General features: G+C 40.8%; 1 protein-coding gene across 1 annotated transcript; it reads right to left on the bottom strand.

Moving 5' to 3' along the window:
- Window positions 1-2,303: 2,303 nt before the first annotated feature.
- LOC308081426 (tripartite motif-containing protein 16-like) lies at window positions 2,304-5,315 on the bottom strand (the record flags this gene model as incomplete). Its single annotated transcript, XM_080457794.1, has 2 exons — window positions 2,304-3,921; window positions 5,066-5,315. The coding sequence occupies 2 exons, from the start codon at window positions 5,313-5,315 to the stop codon at window positions 2,366-2,368; spliced, it is 1,806 nt and encodes a 601-aa protein (XP_080313920.1). The 3' UTR covers window positions 2,304-2,365.
- Between the last annotated feature and the right edge of the window lie 19,480 nt (window positions 5,316-24,795).

The raw sequence follows: 24,795 nt of genomic DNA, 5'->3' as shown, positions 1-24,795 counted from the left end.
CAAGGTTATTATGATTATGCATATGCATGCACTTCATGGTATCACAACACCTCCAAGGCCTTAAAAACAAGGCTCCAAACATCCCAAAACAAACTAGTAAGGCTACTTCTTGGCCTCAATCACAAAACCCATCTAACCCCTGCTCATTTTGCTAGGATTGGATGGCTTAGGGTTGAGGACAGAGTACAGCAACTTGCTATGGGCCTGGTCTTCAAGATACACCACAACATTGGGATCCCCCTGTATTTGTCTAAATACTTCCAAAATGTTAATGAAGTCCACGATCATAACACCAGAGGCAGCTCCACTGATCATGTTCAACCCAGATTTGGCTCAACAAAGGGAATGAACTCGTTCTCATGCTATTCATCAAAAATGTGGAATGCCCTACCAAAAGGAGTAAAGGAGTGTAAAACCCTACTCACTTTCAAAACTGCCCTAAAGATACACCTTCAGGAAGCTGCAATTCGAAAATGGCCCCTGTCTAAGTCTTAACCTACCCCCCCCCCCCCCCCCCATTTCTTTTTTTTCTCCTGTACATTTTTTCACTCTTCATACCAGTAACCTGTAAGCTGATTGTATGACATTCTGTATAGTAGTGTGTATATCCGTCTGTCTCTTATATATCATCATGATTTGTGTGCATGGGGATCTCATCTTAAACAAGCTCAGTGCTTAATGAGTCTCGCAGTTTAGTAGACCTTGTATTGTGAATGTGTACTTACATGTACTGATGTTCTCATGTCTTACTAAATAAAGTACATCAATCAATCAAAACAGGTGCTTTGAACAAAAACCACCACCAGAGGGCGACCTAACTCCTTTAGAATGTATGTAGAATCCACTGGCAGCTAAAGTATCATTTATAGTCGGAAGTAAGGATACGTAACGAGCGCCGGCGCTCCTTGCGTTGTCGTTTTTGTCTCCCCCTCCGTCACCTGCGGCTTCAGTTTTTCCTTCCGTGCAGTCGACATTCACCGTCAGGCCGACGTGCACGTTACGCACGTCGGCCTGTAGTACCACTGGCGCCCGTTGGCAGTATAAGGGAAAAAAAGTTTTTCTCGGGCCCTCTTTCTCCAAAAAAAGACCCACGTTGGTGGAAGTACTTGAGTAAATGTACTTAATTACTTAGACCAATATCCAGTATTCCAGTATTCCCTAAACACAGTGATGAGCTGTGGATTTTTTAACTAGGGGGGCTATATTTTCTGACGTCACGTGCATATATATATATATATATATATATATATATATATATATATATATATATATATATATAAACAGTTAGCTCTCGTGCACATCCAGGGTGGAGGTGCTGGTTTGGCAAGAGGATGCATATGAAAAGAAATAAACCTTCCCTCTGCTTCTCTTAGGAAGGAACCGCACACTCCCAATGATGATGGACTCAAGACTCAGTTAATGCTTCATTTTTAGGCTTTATTTAGCACTAAATATTTAGTGCTAAATAAAGCCTAAAAATGAAGCATTAACTGAGTCTTGAGTCCATCATCATTGGGAGTGTGCGGTTCCTTCCTAAGAGAAGCAGAGGGAAGGTTTATTTCTTTTCATATATATATATATATATTCATCTTTAATGTCACTTTATTTTAAGAATTTTAAGACCTTATTAATACAGCTAAAATAAAAAGACCATTACTGCATCAAAAGTAATCAACAAACTATACTTAAACTTTTATTTTTAAATGGCCAAATTGTGAATTATTAGTTAAGAAACAGGCACATATTGTGAAAATAGCCGATCTACAAGCACAACTCCTCACGTTGCAGGTCCCCAGTTCTATAGAATAATATACACACTCATACACTAACATTTATTCTACCATTATTATCATGGTTACTTTTTATGATTTATAAATGAATTATAATATAATTATTAATTCCAACAGGTCTGTCACAAATGGTACCGAGAAGGTGTATGAATACAAGAGAACATATTAAAATAAATTATCATCCACTTTAAGCTCTTATATACAACGCAGAAGAAAAAAGGCATCGCGAAGTGTTGTGAGCTTAAAAAGAAAGTTTTTTTGAAAAGTGTTGAAAATCTGTTAAAGAATATATATATATATATATATATATATATATATATATATTTTGATTGAAATATTTGTATTATTATTATTTTAAAATCTGATTTCTCCTATTATGACAAAATAGGGTTATCAAGTTCGAAGCGGTTAACAAATCATACAAAATCTTCCCATCAGACAAATAAAATAAACCAGGTGACAAGTCTAGGAACAACTTTTTTTATTTCCCCTTAACAAAAGGTTGACATTTTTCAGGCCGAGAGAAAAACAATACAATAATAAAGAAACTATTCTGGACTCATGACATGAGTGATCTACTTGAGGTCACACAACTCAGCAGCGCTTCCTGAATAATGAAGCCCAAGTCCAGCATGGAGGTTGTGTGTGAACGTGGTGTGGACTGTGTGGAGGAGAGTCATGGTGTCACATGGTGACACACTGTAGAAGGACAGAGTACCTGCACTGTGGTCCAGGTACACTCCTACTCTGAAGAAACTGTGATACCCACTCATGTGAGTATCAATGTTTCTGTGCATGAAACAACAACCATGTTTGTTATACAGTAAACACCACGATGTATCTTTGAATCCAAATCTACATTCATCACCAGACCCTGCTCTGCTGACATCTTTATATGAGACTGCAATCATAACCAAGAGTCCACTCCACTCTACCTCCCAGTAACAGCGTCCAGTCAGACCCTCTCTACTCAGAACCTGATGCCATCCAGTGAATCTCTCTGGGTGATCAGGATAAGATTGTGGTTGGTCCATCAGTGTTACTTTTCTGTTCCCTTTAGACAGAGACAGGAGTTGATTTGCTGTGTTTGGATCCAGTGTGATTGGACGTGAATATTGTAAGAAGTCAGCTCTGCTCTTGGGTTCTGGTGGTGTTGACAGTGAAACGTCCACTCTGTTCACTGTCTCTGAGACGTTTGTCCCTTCCTCTGTAAGAATGACTGGTGGTGTTGATAGTACTGTCTGGCCCCTGTGAATAGATTTTCTCTTCTTCTTTTTTGATTTTTTCACTTTGTTCACCGTCTCTGAGACGTTTGTCCCTTCCTCTGTAAGGATGGCCTCTAGTCTGTCTCTCATCTTGGACACGGCCACAGTCACATCTTCAAAGTATCTCAGAGGACGGACATTGCTGCTGACTGGGTGTGTAGATTCAGTGATCGTTGAGAGAGAGGAGGTGTAGCGCTGTAGAAAATGGATGTGATCCTCTGTAAGCGAGAGCTGCTCCAGCTCAGCATGTCTCCTCCTCAGTTCAGTGACCTCCTGCTCCACACGCTTTCTCAGTTCTTCAGCACGACTCACTTCACGTTCCTGCTGGTCTCTGATCAGCTCCCTCACCTCAGATCGTCTTCTCTCCATGGAAGAGAAGAGCTCAGTAAAGATGGTGTCACTGTCCTCCACTGCTCTGTCAGCACAGTGGTTGATGGACTCCACCTCCTGGTGAAGCACCTTCACGTCTTTCTCTCTCTCCTGGATTCTCTGCTGGATGTTCTGCTGACTCGTATCGAGCTCTTTCTGTCTCTCAGTACGTTCTGCTGCAGCTGAGATCATATCATGACCTTTGTGTTCTTCCACGGAGCACAGAGAGCAGATACACTGCTGATCGGTACGACAGAAAAGCTTCTTTGCCTCATCGTGACGAGAGCAGATGTTCTCCTGAAGCTCGCTGGAGGCTTTGACCAGCTTGTGTTTCTTAAAGGCAGGAGACTGATAGTGAGGCTGGAGGTGAGTGTCACAGTAAGAGACCAGACACTGGAGACAAGTCTTCACAGCTTTCAGTCTCCTCCCAGTGCAGAAATCACAGGCCACATCTCCAGGTCCAGCGTAGCAGTGATCAGGAGGAACATCTTGGAGTCCTGTTGATAGATTGATACATATGTATTTATCAATCTGATAAAAATGTATGTCATTTGTATGTGCCTGTATATACCCTCATATTTGGTAGCCTAAAGGAGCCAGCATGTTTCCGATGCTACCATTGTTTTTGTTACTGTCTATCTGCCTTCCAGGGCTGCCAACACTCATGGAACCTGCAGGAGTCTCCTGGATTTCAACCATGTCTCCTAACAATCTCCTGGATTTGGGGGAATCCAGGAAAAACTCCCACAATTCACCAGAACACAGGAAATTACATCTACTATGTTAAAAAGTTACTGATGGAGGACCCCCAGACCCCCCGCTTGGGACGTGTGATCGGCGCATGCAATCATGCTGAATGTCCCTTATGAGCTGCCATTCATGCAGAGCGACGTGGAAGCTAGTCCTCGGTGTTGCCAGATTCTGTGAGAGAAACAAGCAACCAGCTCCATGTCGTTCTGCATGAACGGCAGCTCATAAGCGACATTCAGTGCATGTTTGAGTGTCAGGACACAGCATAATGAGGATTAGTGGAAAAAAAACGAACTTTGGAGCTGCTAAAATAGGCGATTTTCGTTACACAGTACTCCACTATGCCAGTGGAAGGGGTCTCCACAATGGACAACAGGGGCTTCTATGAAAAAAGTCAACTGCCCCTGGTATGATGGTGAGTGATTAGCGACACATCAAAGCAAACATATAATATGACTGGATCTCTCCTTTATTAATGAATGGTTATTATTGGGTTTGACATTGCTTCAGTCAATCAATTTCTGTAGACCTATTATTATTACTATTGCCGTTTTAATGGATGAAAGTGTACCCATCGTTCCTTGATTCTCACAGTCCAAACATTGTAATGTTTATTTTGTTACTGTTGACTCTGTTTGTGATCATTATAATGCAGTCAGACAGAGTCTGACTGCAGTCAGTTAATAACAAACACTAAGCTTTGTTGTAAACCCTTTTCAGTGAAAGTGTATGATGTTTTTCCAATGTTGACAATGCAATGTTATATATTGGTGTGTGGTTTGTGAGGGTTTTGTGCCCCCCCCCCCCCTCATCATTTCCGATGCTTGCGGAAAAAATGTATATCAGACAGACAGTGAGCTGTATTTACAAGAGAACTTAAACAGGTCTCACCTGTCTTCTTCAGGCTCTCCACCACATCAGCCAACATGGTGTTTTTCTTCAGAACAGGTCTTGTGATGAAGGTGTGTCTGCACTGTGGACAGCTGAACCTCCCTCTCTGATCATCCTGCTTCCAGTAACCCTCGATACACCTCCTGCAGTAGCTGTGTCCACAGGGAACAGTCACTGGATCCTTCAGTAGATCCAGACAGATAGAACAACACAACTGTTCCTGGTCCAGTTGAACTCCCTGTTGTGCCATTTTAGACAGTATGTATATCTGTCTGTCGTCTGTCTGTCTGTCTGTCTGTCTGTCTGTCTGTCTGTCTGTCTGTCTGTCTGTCTGTCTGTCTGTCTGGCCTTCTGTCTGACAAACAGATCGAGTTTAGTTTGGTGTAATTTCCTCAGAGATAACATGAGATGAGTGATCCTTTCTGGTTGGTTCGTAAAGACAAAGCCACACTGAACCTTGTCCCTTGTATTGGGCTGATAAGAACATGTTTGGCAGGAATCAGCTGACACTCAGGTGAGGTTCAAGGTCCACAACCTGCACACAGATACTCTACAGCCGCGCCCACATGGAGGCACATACACACACACATACCTTAATAGCAGCACTTTTACTGAACAACATCACTTCATGTTCTGGAGCCTTGAGTAAAATAAATAAATCATTAACCCCTTTACGGCCCTGAAAATTCACCTTTCGGGAGGCCAAGAAAGGAGGTAGTACCATTTTCCTGTTAGACAGAGACCCGCCCTCATTGTTGTACATATAGCATTATAATTTTTTCTGCATTTTTGTTTTTGTTTGTACAGGGTTAGGGTTTAGTGTTATTTTTCTGGGTTTTTTTGTGTTGATATTTGAACTGTTGGTGCCACTATATATGACTATGAATGAATTGAATACCGAGGACCTCAATGGAAACAAGACCGCAAGGTCTTTTTTGAACGGACCTTTTAGACAAAGTATTTTAAATGTAACTGTGCTGTTTTACATTTTTGCCTAATAAAATATTCAATCAATAAAAAAAAACACCTGGCATCTGTTGTGGGTGTGTTATTGTATGTAGGCAAACAACATCCAATTTCACATTAGTGGTATCAATAAATGATAAATGCGATTGATTCATGTTTTGTGTCACTGAGCCACACTTTTAAAACCTTTTTTATAATTAAAAATAATAATAAAAAAAGACCATTACTGCATCAATGGTAATCAACAAACTATAGTATTAAAAAAAACTGAGAACTGAAAATCATTATCTCCATAACGCTTGTCAACGTATGGAAACAAAGTGCTCTAAAGTCTCCTGGTAGATGGCTGTGTTGACTCTGGACTTGATAAAACCAACCCCATCTCACCCAAACACGGTGAAATAACACAGACTGCAATTCCTTAAAGGTTTAATGACATTCACTTTTACACCACATTCAAAGTCTTTGTCCTGGTCCTTCAAAAGTGTACAAAAAGTTTTAAGTGAAAATTCCATTCCAGTGATCCATGGCAGGTGTTTTTCTCTCACATTTCTAAAGCCTTTTCAACTGCAATGAAAAAATAAATCTTTGCCTGCGGGTGTCGCTGCTGAGGGATTTTGCCTGTCAATCATCGCCTCTGCTCCGCCCCCCCAAAGGAAAGGATAGGGGAGGGGAGGGGCGAGGAGGAGAGTGGGCGGGATTAATCGACTGTGACCTCACTGTCAAAGGGCCAAGCTCAGATTACTTTTCAGCCTAATTATTCAGAAAACCCCAGACCACAGAAAATCCACTGAATGTTCTAAGTTCAGGTTTTTTGGGTGTAATTGAGGTCATAAAACCCCAAATAAAACATTGAAAATAAAAAAAGTTAAAATGAATGTCATGATACCTTTAAATAGACGACCAGAAAACGCCAAAACCCATGCATATGGAGCCGCGAATCCCTTCCATTGACTTTGATACGTTTTGGACCATCGAGGCACGCAGTCTCAAGCGAACTGGAGCCACGTGAGGGATCACCGAGCGAGGTAAAGCGAGCGAGTTGCCGTGGCGAACGTTGCGACGTTAGCTTGAGCCTACTCAGCGCCGTCTAAGTTATGTACCGATAGGCACAGAATGGTAAATCCTGTTGTGGGGACAGCTCTGCTTCCGGGTTGCAATCCGTGTTATTTCACCGTGGGATTCGCGTCTCCTATGCACGGCTTTTGGCGTTTTCTAGTCGTCTATTTACGGAATTGTCAGTCCGTGCTATTTCACCGTGTTGTGTGAGATCAGACTTGATAAAACACAGTGGACCAACGTGACGCCCCAAATCATCAGTGACTGTGTAAACTTCACCCTGGACTTCAAGCAGCTCTGACTCGGTGCCTCTCAGTCTTACTCCAGACACTCTGGGACCTTGGTTTACATATGAAATGCTCATGAAGTAGCTTGAAGGAGTCATGGGTGTCATGACCTCTGCACTGTGGTCCAGGTACACTCCTACTCTGGAGGTCATGACCTCTGCACTGTGGTCCAGGTACACTCCTACTCTGGAGGTCATGACCTCTGCACTGTGGTCCAGGTACACTCCTACTCTGGAGGTCATGACCTCTGCACTGTGGTCCAGGTACACTCCTACTCTGGAGCACGGTTTCCCAAACAGTGGGTCGGGACAAATTTGTGGGTCACGGATCATTTTTTCGTGGGTCACGAGTGAATACCTCTTGATTTTTTTGTCTCCTAAATTTTGTCATTACTTATTATCATTTTAAAAGATTTTCTAAAGATTTCCACACAAATCAAAAAAAATTCAAGAGACAAAAACAAATTCAAACATTTTTCAAAAATAATGTCATTGATAAAAAATAAAAAATATTATCAAAGAAATTCCCTAAATTCGAAAACAAATGCTTTAAGAAGCAGTGAAAATAGCAGATCTGCAAGCTCACAACGCGGTGCGAAGCGACGCGTTGTGAGCTTGTAGATCTGCTATTTTCACTAGTTTGAGTCCCGGGCAGACCCCTGAAACTGTTCTCTACAACGCGGTGCGAAGCGACGCATTGTGAGCTTGTAGATCTGCTATTTTCACTAGTTTGCGCCCCGGGCAGACCCCTGAAACTGTTCTCTACAACGTTCTGCTAGCATGTCATTGCATTGTTCTGGACTGGTCTTCAGCCTCGGCAGTGGTGGGCAGGTTGACCCATGTGCCACCCCTGTGCCCAGTGCCCACCCATGTGCCACCCATGTGCCCACCCATGTGCCACCCATGTGCCACGGTAATCATAGATCTACCACCACTGCCTCTCAGAGCACACATTAATGTAGTGCTAGTACAGTATATGGTGTATTGTGGGTCATATAGTATGTTTCTGTAATGGTATGAATGTGTTTTGCCAACATGGTGTATTCTAGTGTCCTCTCTCCCTCATCTAGTCTGTCTAGATGTTGGTTGAGGTGGAATACTTGGTCTTTGATTGAATACTTTATTAGGCAAAAAACGGCAAGCACGGAGGTACAGTAAGTCATCTGGCTAAAAGGATGACACACAAAACAGTCCTGGGGACTTTCCATTGTGGTCCTAAATGAAAAACTTAATGTGGTTGATTTTTCATGTTTTGCTGTGATTACATGACGGATCAACCTTTTCCTACACATTTAGTTTAAAAATGTCTATGTAGCCAATTTGCAAAGAAGTAACATTTGAACAGATTTTTTTGACTGGGTCCAATAATTGCAATTGGCTTCATGTGACCAGTCATGAGTATATCCTTGAAGTGTATTGTTAGTTTATTTTCCTCCGCTTAGTAATATGCTTAAATTCAGCGGGTCGTCTGATGAGGTCGTAAGCAACGGGTTGCTGGTTGTGGCTACTTGTGGTAGACTGAAATGTCTACTATCATGGAACTAAACTAGTCTGAAATGTCTACTATCATGGAACTAAACTAGTCTGAAATGTCTACTATCATGGAACTAAACTAGTCTGAAATGTCTACTATCATGGAACTAAACTAGTCTGAAATGTCTACTATCATGGAACTAAACTAGTCTGAAATGTCTACTATCATGGAACTAAACTAGTCTGAAATGTCTACTATTATGGAACTAAACTAGTCTGAAATGTCTACTATTATGGAACTAAACTAGTAAAAGAAAGAAGCCCTGCTGTGCAGAGGGCACATTTTGAGCTTCACGCAATACCTGTTGTCCACCAGTAGATGTCCTCCTTGACTACAGGATGTAAATGTCAACAGAAGTCCTCATCTATTACAGTAGTACTAAAAGACAAGTCATTTAATGTCTGGTTGCGCTCGGGTGTTGCACTCTGAAAATAGCCGATCTACAAGCTCACAGCGCAGACGCGTTGTGAGCTTGTAGATATTTTCAGCATGCAACCAAGTGTAAAAATGTGCCATTACGAGAACTTACGACGCCATCAAGGCACCGCCAAAATACATTTTAGTCGACTAAATCAACTGTAGATTTAGTCGACTATAATCTAATGATATTTAGTCCACTGAAACTATTTAGTCCACTGAAATCATAACTGAAAATATGATTAAACTGAATGTAATTTTATTCAAAAGACTATGACTAAACTAAATCAAGATTTTGCAAGCTCAAAACATGGACGTGTTTTGAGCTTGTAGATCGACTATTTTTGCTCCTTTTGTGTGACACTGTAGTGTTCAATAGATGTATGATGTCTGTTGGAAACCTCATATTATGTCAAACTGTTTTTTTGGTTTGACTTTCAAAAATAGCAGATCTACAACGATATACAGTACAGATGGCACTTGACCTAGCCTTGTCGACCATGCAGTCCTATGCAAAGGTAAATGTTATTTAGACAGATGCTAGGTTCATTGTTTACCTGTGATGTTTACTGAGACACTACACTGTCTCTCTGTATTCTATGATCCTATAGTTTACTGAGACACTAAACTGTCTCTGTATTCTATGATCCTATAGTTTACTGAGACACTACACTGTCTCTCTGTATTCTATGATCCTATAGTTTACTGAGACACTACACTGTCTCTCTGTATTCTATGATCCTATAGTTTACTGAGACACTACACTGTCTCTCTGTATTCTATGATCCTATAGTTTACTGAGACACTACACTGTCTCTCTGTATTCTATGATCCTATAGTTTACTGAGACACTACACTGTCTCTCTGTATTCTATGATCCTATAGTTTACTGAGACACTACACTGTCTCTCTGTATTCTATGATCCTATAGTTTACTGAGACACTACACTGTCTCTCTGTATTCTATGATCCTATAGTTTACTGAGACGACAGCGGGGGGGACAACGGGGGAGAAGACGACAGCCTCCACGCGGCCTCCCCTGCAAGTAACAAGAAATGGTGCAAGACCAGCTTGTGAAACGAATGTCGCCAACCAATCACCCAGCTGGAAGACCGAGGCGTAAGAAGCCGGGGAGATGCAGGTCCACGCCAGGACGGGCGTCCATCCCGACTGTCGAGCACCAAGGTCTTTCAGTGCTCCAACTCAATATAGAGGGCCTTACCACCGCCAAATTGGAGGTCGTACACCAACTGGCCGAGTCCAATAAAATAGCCGCTGTCCTTCTTCAGGAGACCCACTGCATGGATGAGGAAAAGCTCAGGCTGCCCGGGTTCCATCTCGCTGGGTCCATCTACAGTAGACGGCATGGTCTGGCAACCTTTGTGAGGGCTGACATCAGCTGGACGGACGGTGGCCGGTCCTCGCCTGACTCCAGTGTCGAGTGGCTGGTTACCAAAATCCAGGAATCATCCGTGGTCAACGTTTACAAGCCTCCACCAACACCGTTGACCGCGTCGGCACTCCCGCTGGTCCTGGCACCCGCCATCTACGCCGGGGACTTCAACTGCCAGCATACTGACTGGGGATACAGCCACACATCGGCAGATGGGGAGGCGCTGAGTGAATGGGCCTCCAACGCAGATGCCCTGCTCCTGTACGACCCTAAAGAACACCCAAGCTTCCATTCTTCCAGATGGAACACCCACACCAACCCCGACTTGGCCTTCGCTATGTGTCGCAGTACTGACCCCACACCAGAGAGGCGCGTTATTGACCGGTTCCCCAGATCCCACCACCGACCGTCCATCATCCAGGTCCCTTCACTGGTGCAGCCAGTAGCGGGAAAACCGGTCAGGAGATGGAATTTTAGGAAGGCCAACTGGCGGTCATTCACAGCAGAGACCGAAAAAAGAACAGTCGGTCTCCTGGACCCGGATTCTCCTGATGTGGATGGTGCGTACACTGCCTACTGCAATGTCCTACTGAGGGCAGCAAAGAAAACCATCCCACGAGGATTCAACGAGAGCTATATCCCGGGTTGGGATGAAGAATGCTGCCACCTCCTGCTCGATCATCAGCAGGCTAGCTCGAGGGAAGAGGTGGATGTGACGGCATCGGCACTTCTCCAGAAGCTGGACGCCACCCGTAAGGCTAGATGGACTGAAACCATCGAGTCAGTCGATTTCACCCACTCCAGCCGCAAAGCGTGGCAGACCATCAACCAGCTGACCGGTAGAAAAACAACTCCCCCCACATGTCCGGTGACGGCAGATGCCATCGCGTCTCAGCTCCTCAAGAACGGCCAGTTCCCTGGAGCAGACAAGAACTTTGCCCGCCTGACATCACGAGAGGTTTCTTCCCTTTCCAGGGCGGCTAGTGCCAATGCGAACCTTTCAGGAGACTTCATAACAGCTGAGCTCAGAGAGGCCATTAGCAAACTGAAGCAAGGCAAGTCACCAGGACACGATAATATCCACCCAGAGTTTGTGATCCACCAGAGTGCAACTACATCTGCCTGGCTCTGTGCGTTCCTCTCGTCTTGCTTCCGGAGGTCCAAGCTCCCCAAGACCTGGCGTTGTGCGTCTGTCATAGCCCTGCTGAAGCCTAACAAACCTGCAGAAGACCCCAAGGCCTACAGACCCATCTCGCTGCTCTGCGTCCCATTTAAAATCCTGGAGAGGATGATCCACAGCCGCATTGAGCCAGTGGTGGACCCACAACTCCCGAGGGAACAGGCTGGTTTCCGTCGGGGCAGGTCGACAGTGGACCAGGTGACTCTGCTCACGCAGGACATTGAAGACAGCTTCCAGGCCAACGATAAAGCTGGGGTTGTGCTACTGGACCTGACAGCCGCGTATGACACCGTCTGGCACCGTGGACTCCACCTAAAGCTTCTGAGGACAATTCCAGATCGCCATATGGTGAACTTCATTATGGAGATGCTGTCAAACCGCAGCTTCATCCTACGGACCAGCGATGGTCAGCGAAGCAGGCTCAGAAGGTTGAGAAATGGCGTCCCTCAGGGCTCTGTCCTTTCCCCGATGCTGTTTAACATATACATCTACGACCTACCGGAGACAACATCGGGGAAGTATGGGTATGCAGATGACCTGGCCATTATGCTACGACGACCAACCTGGAAGGCAATGGAAGATGGTCTCAACCAGGACATGGGCATCTTGGTTGCCTACCTCCGCAGGTGGCGCCTACAGCTCAGCACAGGCAAGACGGTGTCGGCGGCATACCACCTCAACAACAGGGAAGCCAAAAGGGAAATTAACGTGTTTGTCGACAACAAGCGCCTAGAGTGCCAACAAGCCCCAAAATACCTCGGGGTACGTCTGGATAGAACACTGTCCTTTAATCAACATCTGGAAGACGTGAGGGCCAAGGTAACATCAAGGGTCTCACTCATCCGACGTCTCGCTGGTACGACCTGGGGAGCTTCCGTCAATACGCTAAGAATTTCCACCCAAGCCCTGGTCTTCTCGGTAGCTGAATACTGTGCCCCAGCCTGGTGTAGGAGTCCACATGTCAAAAAGGTAGACACCATAATCAACACCTCCCTCCGAATCATAACAGGCTGCCTGAAGCCCACTCCTGTGTCCTATCTGCCAGTCCTTGCAGGAATTGCTCCGGCCGGCCTCCGACGAGAGGCTGCAACCATTAAGCTAGCAAGGAAAGCCCAAATACATGACTGGCACATCCTGCACAATGCTACTGTGGAAATAGAGCCTCCAAACAGACTCAAGTCCCGCCACCCTTACAACAAGGCGGCACAAGAGATGCTCCGCTCCATCCCGGAGGACTTGTCCACAAATGCATGGATGGCAGCATCCTGGAGGCAGGAGTGGGAGTCTGCTGGGCCCTCCCGTATCCACAGTTACATCTGGGACCCGGGAGGTGGTGTTGAAGGAGCGGACCTACCACGCCGGCAATGGACCCTACTGAACCGCCTACGCACTGGAGTCGGGTGCTTCAAATCAGCTATGAAGAAGTGGGGCTTGACAGACAGTGCAGCATGCGAGTGTGGCGAGCCTGAGCAGTCTGCCGAACACATTATTAACACCTGCCCCCTGTATCGACCACCTTCGGAGGCTGGCCTCTTCCAACTGGGACCAGAGACAAGGGCGTGGCTACTCGTTACTGAGTTGGACATTTGAGGATGATACACGAAAGAAGAAGAAGAAGACTGAGACACTACACTGTCTCTGTATTCTATTATCCTATAGTTTACTGAGACACTACACTGTCTCTGTATTCTATGATCCTATAGTTTACTGAGACACTACACTGTCTCTGTATTCTATGATCCTATAGTTTACTTAGACACTACACTGTCTCTGTATTCTATGATCCTATAGTTTACTGAGACACTACACTGTCTCTGTGTATTCTATGATCCTATAGTTTACTGAGACACTACACTGTCTCTGTGTATTCTATGATCCTACAGTTTACTGAGACACTACACTGTCTCTGTGTATTATATGATCCTATAGTTTACTGAGACACTACATTGTCTCTGTATTCTATGATCCTATAGTTTACTGAGACACTACACTGTCTCTCTGTATTCTATGATCCTATAGTTTACTGAGACACTACACTGTCTCTGTATTCTATGATCCTATAGTTTACTGAGACACTACACTGTCTCTGTATTCTATGATCCTATAGTTTACTGAGACACTACACTGTCTCTATGTATTCTATGATCCTATAGTTTACTTTGGTTGGTTGGCTGGCTGGCTGGTTCCCTGGTTGGGTCTAGTTGGTTGGTTGGTTGGTTGGCTGGCAGGCTGGTTCCCTTGTTGTGTTGGGTTGAGTTGGTTGGTTGGTTGGCTGGCTGGCTGGTTCCCTGGTTGGGTTGAGTTGGTTGGTTGGTTGGTTGGCTGGCTGGCTGGCTGGCTCCACCGCAGTTGAGTGATGTCGACAAACACACTAGTGGAGTATATTTCATAACATAACATACACATTTGTTAGCATTATTTAACTTCACAAGTCTACAGTACAAGTAGGCTACAGAGAGAGGAGAGTTGATTGAGTCAGAGAGGTGCCGGTTTGTCTGAGCGGGGTGTGGGGTGCTCTTAGCATTTTCTTTGTCTTACCTGGAAGACAGAGAGCATGTGTCCCCCATTCTCCCTTCCTGCCTTAACAGTTGCAAATGTTTTGGCCGGGTGGGGGCTCACCTTTGAAGTCTGACACACCCATACCTGTACCTCCTCTTTCTCTGAATGTGCTATAAAGACTATGACATGTAAGCTTGTAGTGTGTGACTCAGCGGCCGTCAGGCTGTTGTGTGGTGGGGACCTCAGGGTCTCCATAGAAAGCTGTTTGTACTATGCAATAAATCGGAAGCAAAGAAACCTCACTTACTGGAGTGAAGACTCAAATTCATTCTACAACCATTCATTCTCACCACTGGAACAACAAATTATCTACAATATGGCGTTGTTGGCAACTACAAAAGTGCAATAGAGCCTTTAAGGCCGTGGAAGAGATACTTCACTAGTGACTTCATTTGTTGTTTCTGGTTTATTATAGTTGTTGACACCACCATTGTATTGTGAAGTAATTGTAGTATTAGTCTGTAGTAAATTCTGAAGAACAGCAACAATGGAAAACCTGCGATCAGTGTTGCCATCTCTGCTTACCTGTTTTCTGGGTTTGTTTCTTAACTCTATAACTGCCAAAGACGTTTATAAACGTCTTTGAGAAATTAGCTGTTGCCTGCCAAAGACGTTTAAAAACGTAAAAAAAAAAAAAAAAAAAGAAAAACTTAAAAAAAAAAAAAAAAATTCTAAAAAGATTCTCTAATTATTTAGTATTGACACCTTTTCGATATTCCAAACGAATAAGGAGATAACAATTTCCAAAGATTTGCTGCTCCATCCACTTCAATGTTAAAATTGAAACGGACAAACAATTCACAATGTTTTTTGGTTTGAAACCACTGGTTTTGAGCTATTTTCAAACATCAAACAACACATGACAACAAGGTCAAATTGACCTCGTTGACATTTGTGAAACCACACCTGAATCTCATCTGTGATTAGAAATTTTCTGGGGATCAATCATACTTGAGAAAAATATTTTGTGGCTATGCGAAAAGGTACCGAAATCGGTCAAAACCCTGGCAGAGGCTACAGACTGTTCTGAGTATTTTTTTTTCCATTCCAGGAATTAGTCATGTCCAGAGTATGTGATGGTGTTTTTTGAACCATTACATACTCTGGGCATGACTAATTCCTGGAACTGGAAAAAAGTTCCAGGAATTAGTCATGCCCAGAGCATTAATGGGGTTTTTTTCAGTTCCAGGAATTAGTCATGCCCAGAGTATGTAATGGTTTTTTTGGAACCATTACATACTCTGGGCATGACTAAATCCTGGAACTGGAAAAAAAAAATACTGTGGGCATGACTAGTTCCTGGAACTGAACTTTTTTTCAGTTCCAGGAATTAGTCATGCCCAGAGTATGTAATTTTTTTTTGGAACCATTACATACTCTGGGCATGACTAATTCCTGGAATGAACAAACTATAATACTTTGGTACTGACTAAGTAGTGGTTTAGTCAGTACCATAGTATAGACTTTTGATAGATAGACACTTTTAGTACATAGATATGTACACGTTAATGCATATTTACACACAACCTTCAAAATACTAAACAACTTGCACTTATAAATACACTTTTAACCTGCAATCAGCAGACACCGCAGGGAATTGAACCCCGTCCCAGTAAACCAGGAGTTCCATACCAGCGTCTTTTGCTTCTTCACTTATTTACAGGTTGAAGATAAAGTGTAATCAGACTATCTGCACATTTCTAAAGTGACAAGTTAAAGACTTTTAACACCTTAAAGAAAATGTGACAAATGTGGAATGTTTTGGAAGTATTTTAAATATACAAGTGGGAGAAAATAAGGGAAGGGTTAAACCCTCAGTCTTTAATGTTTCCTTTTAAAATGAAGTCGAGGGAGGGGCTGGGGGGGCTCAACAGCCAATGAGGATGGAGGGATACACGTGTGTGTGTGTACATGTTGTAGATCTTCGCGAAAAATAGCAGATCTACAAGTGTGGTGTATTTGAGGCAGTAAACTGCGTGTTACCAGGCTGGTTGGTTGTAATAAAGTAGAGGAGAAGAAGAGAAGACGTCCAGAGTCCATTAAGCTTCCAGGGGCAGAACCCCTGTCCACCCCCAGCCTCACGGCGTGGTCAGTACTCACTCACAAGTCATTTACAGTCACTCTTATACTCTAGGTTCACATTACAATACAGGCGGGTGGGGGTCACCCTGAAAGGTGACCAGATCACCTCCTCATGTCCTTTGATCATTGTCTCTATCTGATTAGCAACAGTATGATGTCTTCAGGTTAACAATAGAGATGTAAACGCCATTCACACCCCTGCACTCTAGGCTACCAGCCACTGTACCACTGTAGACATTTGGTCAATATTAACATAGTGTACCTGATTATGCAGGCGCTATGCTGGGTCACAACACACTATTTCTTCTTTAACTTCAGTATCATTTCTATATGGTTTTTACTTGCATACTGTTCATAACTATAAGCCTTACGAGCCTTTTTACTGTTCATAACTATAAGCCTTACGAGCCTTTTAGATCTGCTATTTTGGACGAATGTTCCCCCCGGAATAGGGATGCAGGGGTTCAAGTGGTTAAAAACTTAAGTATAAAGTTATTTTCAACTTCTCCTATAATGGAGACGACTATTCTCTAGTCTCTCTGTCCTTGTGACAGACAGACAGACATCACTCAACATTTATTAAGGACAGACTGGAGCTGCTTGAATGAGTTACAGATTTTGACGCCAATATTTTTTCGTAAAAAAAAAGTTTTTGTTAAAAGGTTAAAGCACTATTTTGATAGTAATACTCATTGCTATAGAGTGTTTGTTCAGTAACAGGAGTCTCCCAGTCTCTCCAGCTCTTTAATAAGCAGAAAATATATGATATATGTTCGGGTAGGCAACAAAAACTCAGCCAATCAGGAGAGAGTACCCATTTATCAGCTTCATTTATACAGTGTTCCAGTTCCAATTTTGTCTGCTCATTTCTTTGTGTCATCACTTACAATTTCACTTGTTCAATCTGTTTCCTGAACTGAGTTCTCTAACCTGATTGGATAAAATTGGTATCCTGACCTGAAAATGCATTTTCTGTTTAAAAGAGGTGGAGAGAATCACTTGCCTTTAAAGGGCAAGACCACTTTGGTAGAGGTTTGGGTTGTGCAGTTACCTTGCCTTAATGTAACTCCAATGATGGACAAGAAGAAAAAAAAAAATGCTCCATTGATTAGAAATTGATCATTCAAATTAAGCTCCTCGTTGACTTACATTGTACAGTGAAACAGCTCAGAAAGTCACCCTTTTAGCCCGTAAATGAACACAAACAAAGCTTATTCAGACACTATAGAACATCACCAAACCCAGTACTGTTTAGTTGTTTTCATATTTTTTTTTACTTCCTGTTGATTTTACTAGTTGAAGATCCGGATCCGCGATGTTCTATATTGTCTGACTCAGCTTTGTTTGTGTTCGTTTACGTGCTAAAAGAGTGACTTTGAAAGCTGTTTCAGCGTACAATGTAAGTCAAAGAGGAGCATATTTAGAATTATCAATGTCTAATCAATGGAGCAATTATTCTTGATTTCTTGTCCACCTTTGGAGTTACATCATGGCAAGGTAAATACACAACCCAAAACTCTAACAAAGTGGTCTTGCCCTTTAAATTTCAACGACCACCATAACGGGTACATTTGGTTCCATTTGTACACTAAAGAGTTACAGACCTGTAATGGTCCATTTGGTCATCAACAATTATAATGAAGGATCCAAACCCTACACAATGAACATAAAAGATAAAACATGTAAGGGTAAATACAACACTATGAACTAGGCCTGTCCCCGACTAAGGATTTGTATAGTCGAATCTGATTGGCGACTAAATGCCAATAGTCGACTGGCAGTCGACTAATGCAGCACCAAAAAAAAAGAAGAAAAAAAAAGTCGAATCACGACTGCCAATCTCAGTCAAATTATGCAAATATGTTATGCAATAGAGGAACATTCCATTTGGGCTGTAGGGGTGCTTAGTGTCTGATACTTGCTTGGTTTCTCCCAATAAATCATGATGTATATCCTATTTTTGGCAAACTATTAGTTGGCAAACTATTAGTTAATTAATATAACAAACTAGGCCAATCTCTCAGTCGAAAAAAAAAAAAAAAAAACTTTTCTTCATAGACTAAAAGCTTGGCAGTCGATTCAGACACCCCTCGACTGATTAGTCTACTATTCGAATAATCGAGGCCTACTATGAACATAAAGAATAAAACAGACTACGTAAGGGTAAATACAACACAATGAACATAAAGAATAAACCATGTATGGGTAAATACAACACTATGAACATAAAAAATAAAACAGACCATGTAAAGGGTAAATACAACACTATGAACATAAAGAATAAAACAAACCATGTAAACCACCTAGCATCAGTCTAAACAGTATAATAACACTATGAACATAAAGAATAAAACAAACTACATAAGGGTTAATACAACCCAATGAACAAAAAATAAAACAAACCACGTAAGGGTAAATACAACACCATGAACAAAGAATAAAACATAAACCATATAAAGGGTAAATACAACACTATGATTAGGGCACTGCAGGGAATTGAACCCCATCCCGGTAAACCAGGAGAACCACACCAGAGCCTTGTTTTTGTTTTCATTTACAATCACATGGTACCATTCACACATTTACATTTCAACAGTAAAGTCACTTCACAATTTACAATGTAGCTATTCATCTATACTCTTTATCCAGAGTGACTTACAATAAACAAGGTAAACACATACATAGAATGCAGAGACAGTGTAGTGTCTCAGTAAACTAGGATCACAGGTAAACCAAGAACCTAGCATCAGTCTAAACAGTATAATAAAAATAATAATCTGTACATAGAAACTATAGGATGCCAGGTCAACTGAACAAACAAATGAACCCAGCATCTGAGCATCAGATTCTTTACTTTACTGGAGTATTTCCAATTTTCAGTACTTTTACTTCACCACATCTCAGAGGCAAATATTGTACTTTTAACTCCACTACAATTACTACTGAAGCAGCACAGCTGTACAGTTACAGATAATGAGCCTATTGAGATTAGATACGGTAATGTTTAGTGATATAGCGGCTTTTATTTAAAAAAATATATATACAATAAACAAACAATACAATTCAAATTTAAAAAAATCACATTAAAATACAGTAAATGGAAGTTAAAACAAAAAGTACATTACAACTGAAAGTGCTAGCGAAACAAAAAAAAAATTGTGCAAATATTACGTAATTTCCAATGATATTATCCATCAAAGACTAATGCTATTATGTAATTTTGACAGGCCTATGAAGTCATGACGACCAAGAAGAAAACAGGAAACAATAGCACAAAATACATGTCAATAATTAACAGTACAACAATAAAAAAGGAGAAACTAAAACAAAATACAGATAATAGATACAATAAACTGATATTCAAATTAATATTAGCAAAAAAAAAAACTCTTGCTGACCTCCCTCATCTATCCCGTCACAGTTCATCCATTTACCAATTTAGTTTAACCACTTAACACGGCTGCCATGTTAAAGGACAAGTCCTGACTAAAATAACAGCCTTTTTTCTACTTATATTGATCCCAAATGACTGGCCATGGAAAATCCATGAACAGACCATAAATAGGTAGCCATGTTTTCACTCCCCAAAAACCTTAAGGCAAACTCCTTAGACAGAGATTAAGCAAATATATAAGTGTTTTATTTTTTCATGCTCATAAAGTGCTCCAAGTGCTAAAAGTGAAAAGTGCAGCAGCAAACGTTTGGGTCAACGGACCATCGTCAGTGCCTCGCCTACTGACCGGCGTGAATAATGAAGCTTTACCCGCAAATGACAACAAATAAATCCACATCACATACAGGGCCTATGGTCATATGTGATGTGGACTGACATGAAAACTTACCTGCAAATGACGTGAAATAAGACGAGACGCAAATCAAATTACGCGAAAATGATACGAGATGTAAATCCACATCACATACTACACTACACTACACACTATGGTCATTATGTGATGTGGACTGACGTAATGAAGCTTTAACCGCAAATGATTAGATCTGATGATACAGCACTGACGATGGTCCTATGACCTAAATGTGTTGCTGCACATTTCACTTTGAGCACTTTATGAACATGACAAAATAAAAATAAAAATCGATTTTCTTATTTATGAACATGACAAAAATAAAATCGATTTTCTTAGTCTCTGTCTAAGGAGTTTCCCTTAAGGATTTTGTGGAGTGAGTCTTTATTTCTGCCAGTTTTCCTTTGTTTTTGAGAACACCCTTTTCCTTTTAGTTTCCAACAATTTTTTAAATAAAATAAAACATTAAAATAAAAAGTTCTCATATTTCAAAAGAACCTCATACATTTAAGGCAACAAATGGACCCTGGTCCGCTGTTTCCCAAGTTATGGGTCGGGACTCAATTGTGGGTCGTGGACACATTTTCTTGGGTCATGAGTAAATAAGCCATCTACAAGATCAATGTCACGAAAATAATCAAAATAATGTATTTTAAGAAAATGCTAAATAAGAAATTCCAGAAAAGAAAAGAAAAGTGAAAATCTCCAAGAGTGAAGATCTACAAGCTCACAAGCGCAAACAAATTTCATAAAGTAAATTGAAAAAAATATTAGCAAACATTTATTTTCTTCATTTATTTAACATACAACTTACATTTAGTTGAAATTTAAACCAGTGATTCTCCGCCCAAGTAATTGTCAAAAACATTAAGATTTAATATAAAAAAGTGAAATAAATGCAGTTCCAATGGATTGATTGGTCATTAAAGCATGCTCTGAAAAGGCCCACCCATCTGTCCACTTAACACTGCTGCCATGTTAAGTGGTCAGATCCAGAATAAGGAGAAGCACTGATTTACACATTTCAAAGATCTACAACTACGGCAGATGAAAACACAACCCTATCGATTAACACTCTGTATATGAGCAACATGTAATTAAGTTTCACAATTAAGATAATTTTTAAAGGAAAAACTTTTATTCAACACTTTTTTTAAAGCTCTGTGGATTTTTTGTAAACGGGTAAACAATACATCATATTTTAACAAAAAAACAAAAATATCCACATAACTTACAAGTGTGAAATACAATCTCGACTCTTCCAACAAAACAAAACATTTAAAAAAATTGAATAATTTTATCATTTCATCAAGCCATGTTAACATCTTTATACAAAAGGAAAACCGGTAGAAGAAAAGACTCACTCCACAAAAACCTTAAGGAAAACACCCTAGACAGAGACTAAGAAAAATAAATTGGTGTTTTATTTTGTCATGCTCATAAAGAGCCCCAAGTGCTAAAAGTGAAAAGTGCAGCGGCAAACGTTTGGGTCAAAGGACCATCGTACTGACCGCCGTGAATAATGAAGCTTTACCCGCAAATGACAACACACAAATCCACATCACATACTACACTACACTACGGTCATTATGTGATGTGGATTGACGTGATGAAGCTTTAACCGCAAATGATTGCATCTGATGATGCAGCACTGACGATGGTCCTATGACCTAAATGTGTGTTGCTGCACTTTTCACTTTGAGCCCTTGGAGCACTTTATGAACATGGAAAAAAGAAAATAAAAATATATTTTCTTAGTCTCCGTCTAAGAGTTTTCCTTCAGATTTTTATGGAGCAAGTCTTTATTTCTGCCAATTTTTCTTGGTTTTTGAGACCAGCTACCGTCAGAAAATATTCCTCTTTTTCCTTTTAGTTTCCTACAATTTTTTAAATAAAATAAAACATTTACAGAAATAAAAAGTTCTATTTCAAAAGAACCCCATACATTTAAGGCAACAAATGGACCCTGGTCCGCTTTTCCCTAAGTTATGGGTCGGGACTCAATTGTGGGTCGTGGACACATTTTCTTGGGTCATGAGTAAATAAACACCCTGCACTCCCCCCCCCCCCCCCCGAACCTGTTAATAAAGTATTCAATCAATCAAAGCTTCCAGCAGGCAATTGGCCATGGATTACAGTTCATTGAACATTGTAATTTATTAAATACATTTGAAAATGATATGTTTGTTCGGCACGGAGCAGATATGACATATTGGAATATTGTTGATGTCCCAAAAACATTATGAAAAGTGAAAATAGCCGATCTTACAAGATCGATGTCACACAAATAATCAAAAACATTCAAAAGAATGTATTTTAAGAATATGCTAAATAAGAAATTCCATAAAGAAAAGAAAGAGTGAAAATCTCCAAGAGTGAAGATCTACAAGCTCACAAGCACAAACACATTTCATAAAGTACATAAAAAAAAAAGCAATTCCATAAAGTAGGGAAAAGAATATTGGCAAACATTTATTTATTTTCTTCATTGTTTAACATACAACTTACATTTAGTTGAAATTTAAACCAGTGATTCTCCGCCCAAGTAATTGGCAAAAACATTAAGATTTAATATAAAAAAGTGATACCAAATAAATAAGTTAGTTCCAATGGATTGATTGGTCTTTAAAGCATGCTCTGAAAAGGCCCACCCATCTGTCCACTTAACACGGCTGCCATGTGAAATGGTCAGATCCAGAATAAGGTTGAGAAGCACTGATTTACACATGATCTACAACTACGGCATATGAAAACATAACCCTACCGATTAACACGCTGTACACGAGCAAAATGTAATTAAGTTTCACAATTAAGATGTTTTTTAGAGGAAAAACGATTTTATTCAACACTTTTTAAATCTGTGGATTTTCAAATAACCTGATAATGCTTTTAATCATCGGGTAAACAATACATAGATCATATTTTTTATTAAAAGAAATATATATAGACAGAACTTACAAGTGTGAAATACGATCTTGACTTTTTTTTAAAATTATTTTATCATTTCATCAAGCCATTTTAACATCTTTATACAAAAGGAAAACCAGTAGAAGAAAAGACTCAATCCACCAAAACCTTAAGGAAAACACCCTAGACAGAGACTAAGAAAAATAAATTGGCGTTTTATTTTTTCATGCTCATAAAGAGCCCCAAGTGCTAAAAGTGAAAAGTGCAGCAGCAAACGTTGGGTCAAAGGACCATCGACTGTGCCTCGCCTACTGACTGCCGTGAATAATGAGGCTTTGAGCAAATGACAACACACAAATCCACATCACATACTACACTACACTACACTACGGTCATTATGTGATGTGGACTGACGTGATGAAGCTTTAACCGCAAATGATTAGATCTGATGATATAGCACTGACGATGGTCCTATGACCTAAATGTGTGTTGCTGCACTTTTCACTTGGAGCACTTGGAGCACTTTATGAACATGAAACAAATAAAATACAAATATATTTTCGTAGTCTCTGTCTAAGGAGTTTTCCTTCAGATTTTTATGGAGCAAGTCTTTATTTCTGCCAATTTTTCTTGGTTTTTGAGACCAGCTACCGTCAGAAAATATTCCTCTTTTTCCTTTTAGTTTCCTACAATTTTTTAAATAAAATAAAACATTTACAGAAATAAAAAGTTCTATTTCAAAAGAACCCCATACATTTAAGGCAACAAATGGACCCTGGTCCGCTTTTCCCTAAGTTATGGGTCGGGACTCAATTGTGGGTCGTGGACACATTTTCTTGGGTCATGAGTAAATAAACACCCTGCACTCCCCCCCCCCCCCCCGAACCTGTTAATAAAGTATTCAATCAATCAAAGCTTCCAGCAGGCAATTGGCCATGGATTACAGTTCATTGAACATTGTAATTTATTAAATACATTTGAAAATGATATGTTTGTTCGGCACGGAGCAGATATGACATATTGGAATATTGTTGATGTCCCAAAAACATTATGAAAAGTGAAAATAGCCGATCTTACAAGATCGATGTCACACAAATAATCAAAAACATTCAAAAGAATGTATTTTAAGAATATGCTAAATAAGAAATTCCATAAAGAAAAGAAAGAGTGAAAATCTCCAAGAGTGAAGATCTACAAGCTCACAAGCACAAACACATTTCATAAAGTACATAAAAAAAAAAAGCAATTCCATAAAGTAGGGAAAAGAATATTGGCAAACATTTATTTATTTTCTTCATTGTTTAACATACAACTTACATTTAGTTGAAATTTAAACCAGTGATTCTCCGCCCAAGTAATTGGCAAAAACATTAAGATTTAATATAAAAAAGTGATACCAAATAAATAAGTTAGTTCCAATGGATTGATTGGTCTTTAAAGCATGCTCTGAAAAGGCCCACCCATCTGTCCACTTAACACGGCTGCCATGTGAAATGGTCAGATCCAGAATAAGGTTGAGAAGCACTGATTTACACATGATCTA

The sequence above is a fragment of the Gymnoscopelus braueri genome (genome assembly GCF_963280865.1).
Source record: "Gymnoscopelus braueri genome assembly, contig: SCAFFOLD_366, whole genome shotgun sequence".
In the NCBI taxonomy this organism is placed as follows: Eukaryota; Metazoa; Chordata; class Actinopteri; order Myctophiformes; family Myctophidae; genus Gymnoscopelus; species Gymnoscopelus braueri.
Note: the sequence above shows the minus strand (reverse complement) of the source record. Positions and strands in the feature narration are given on the sequence as shown.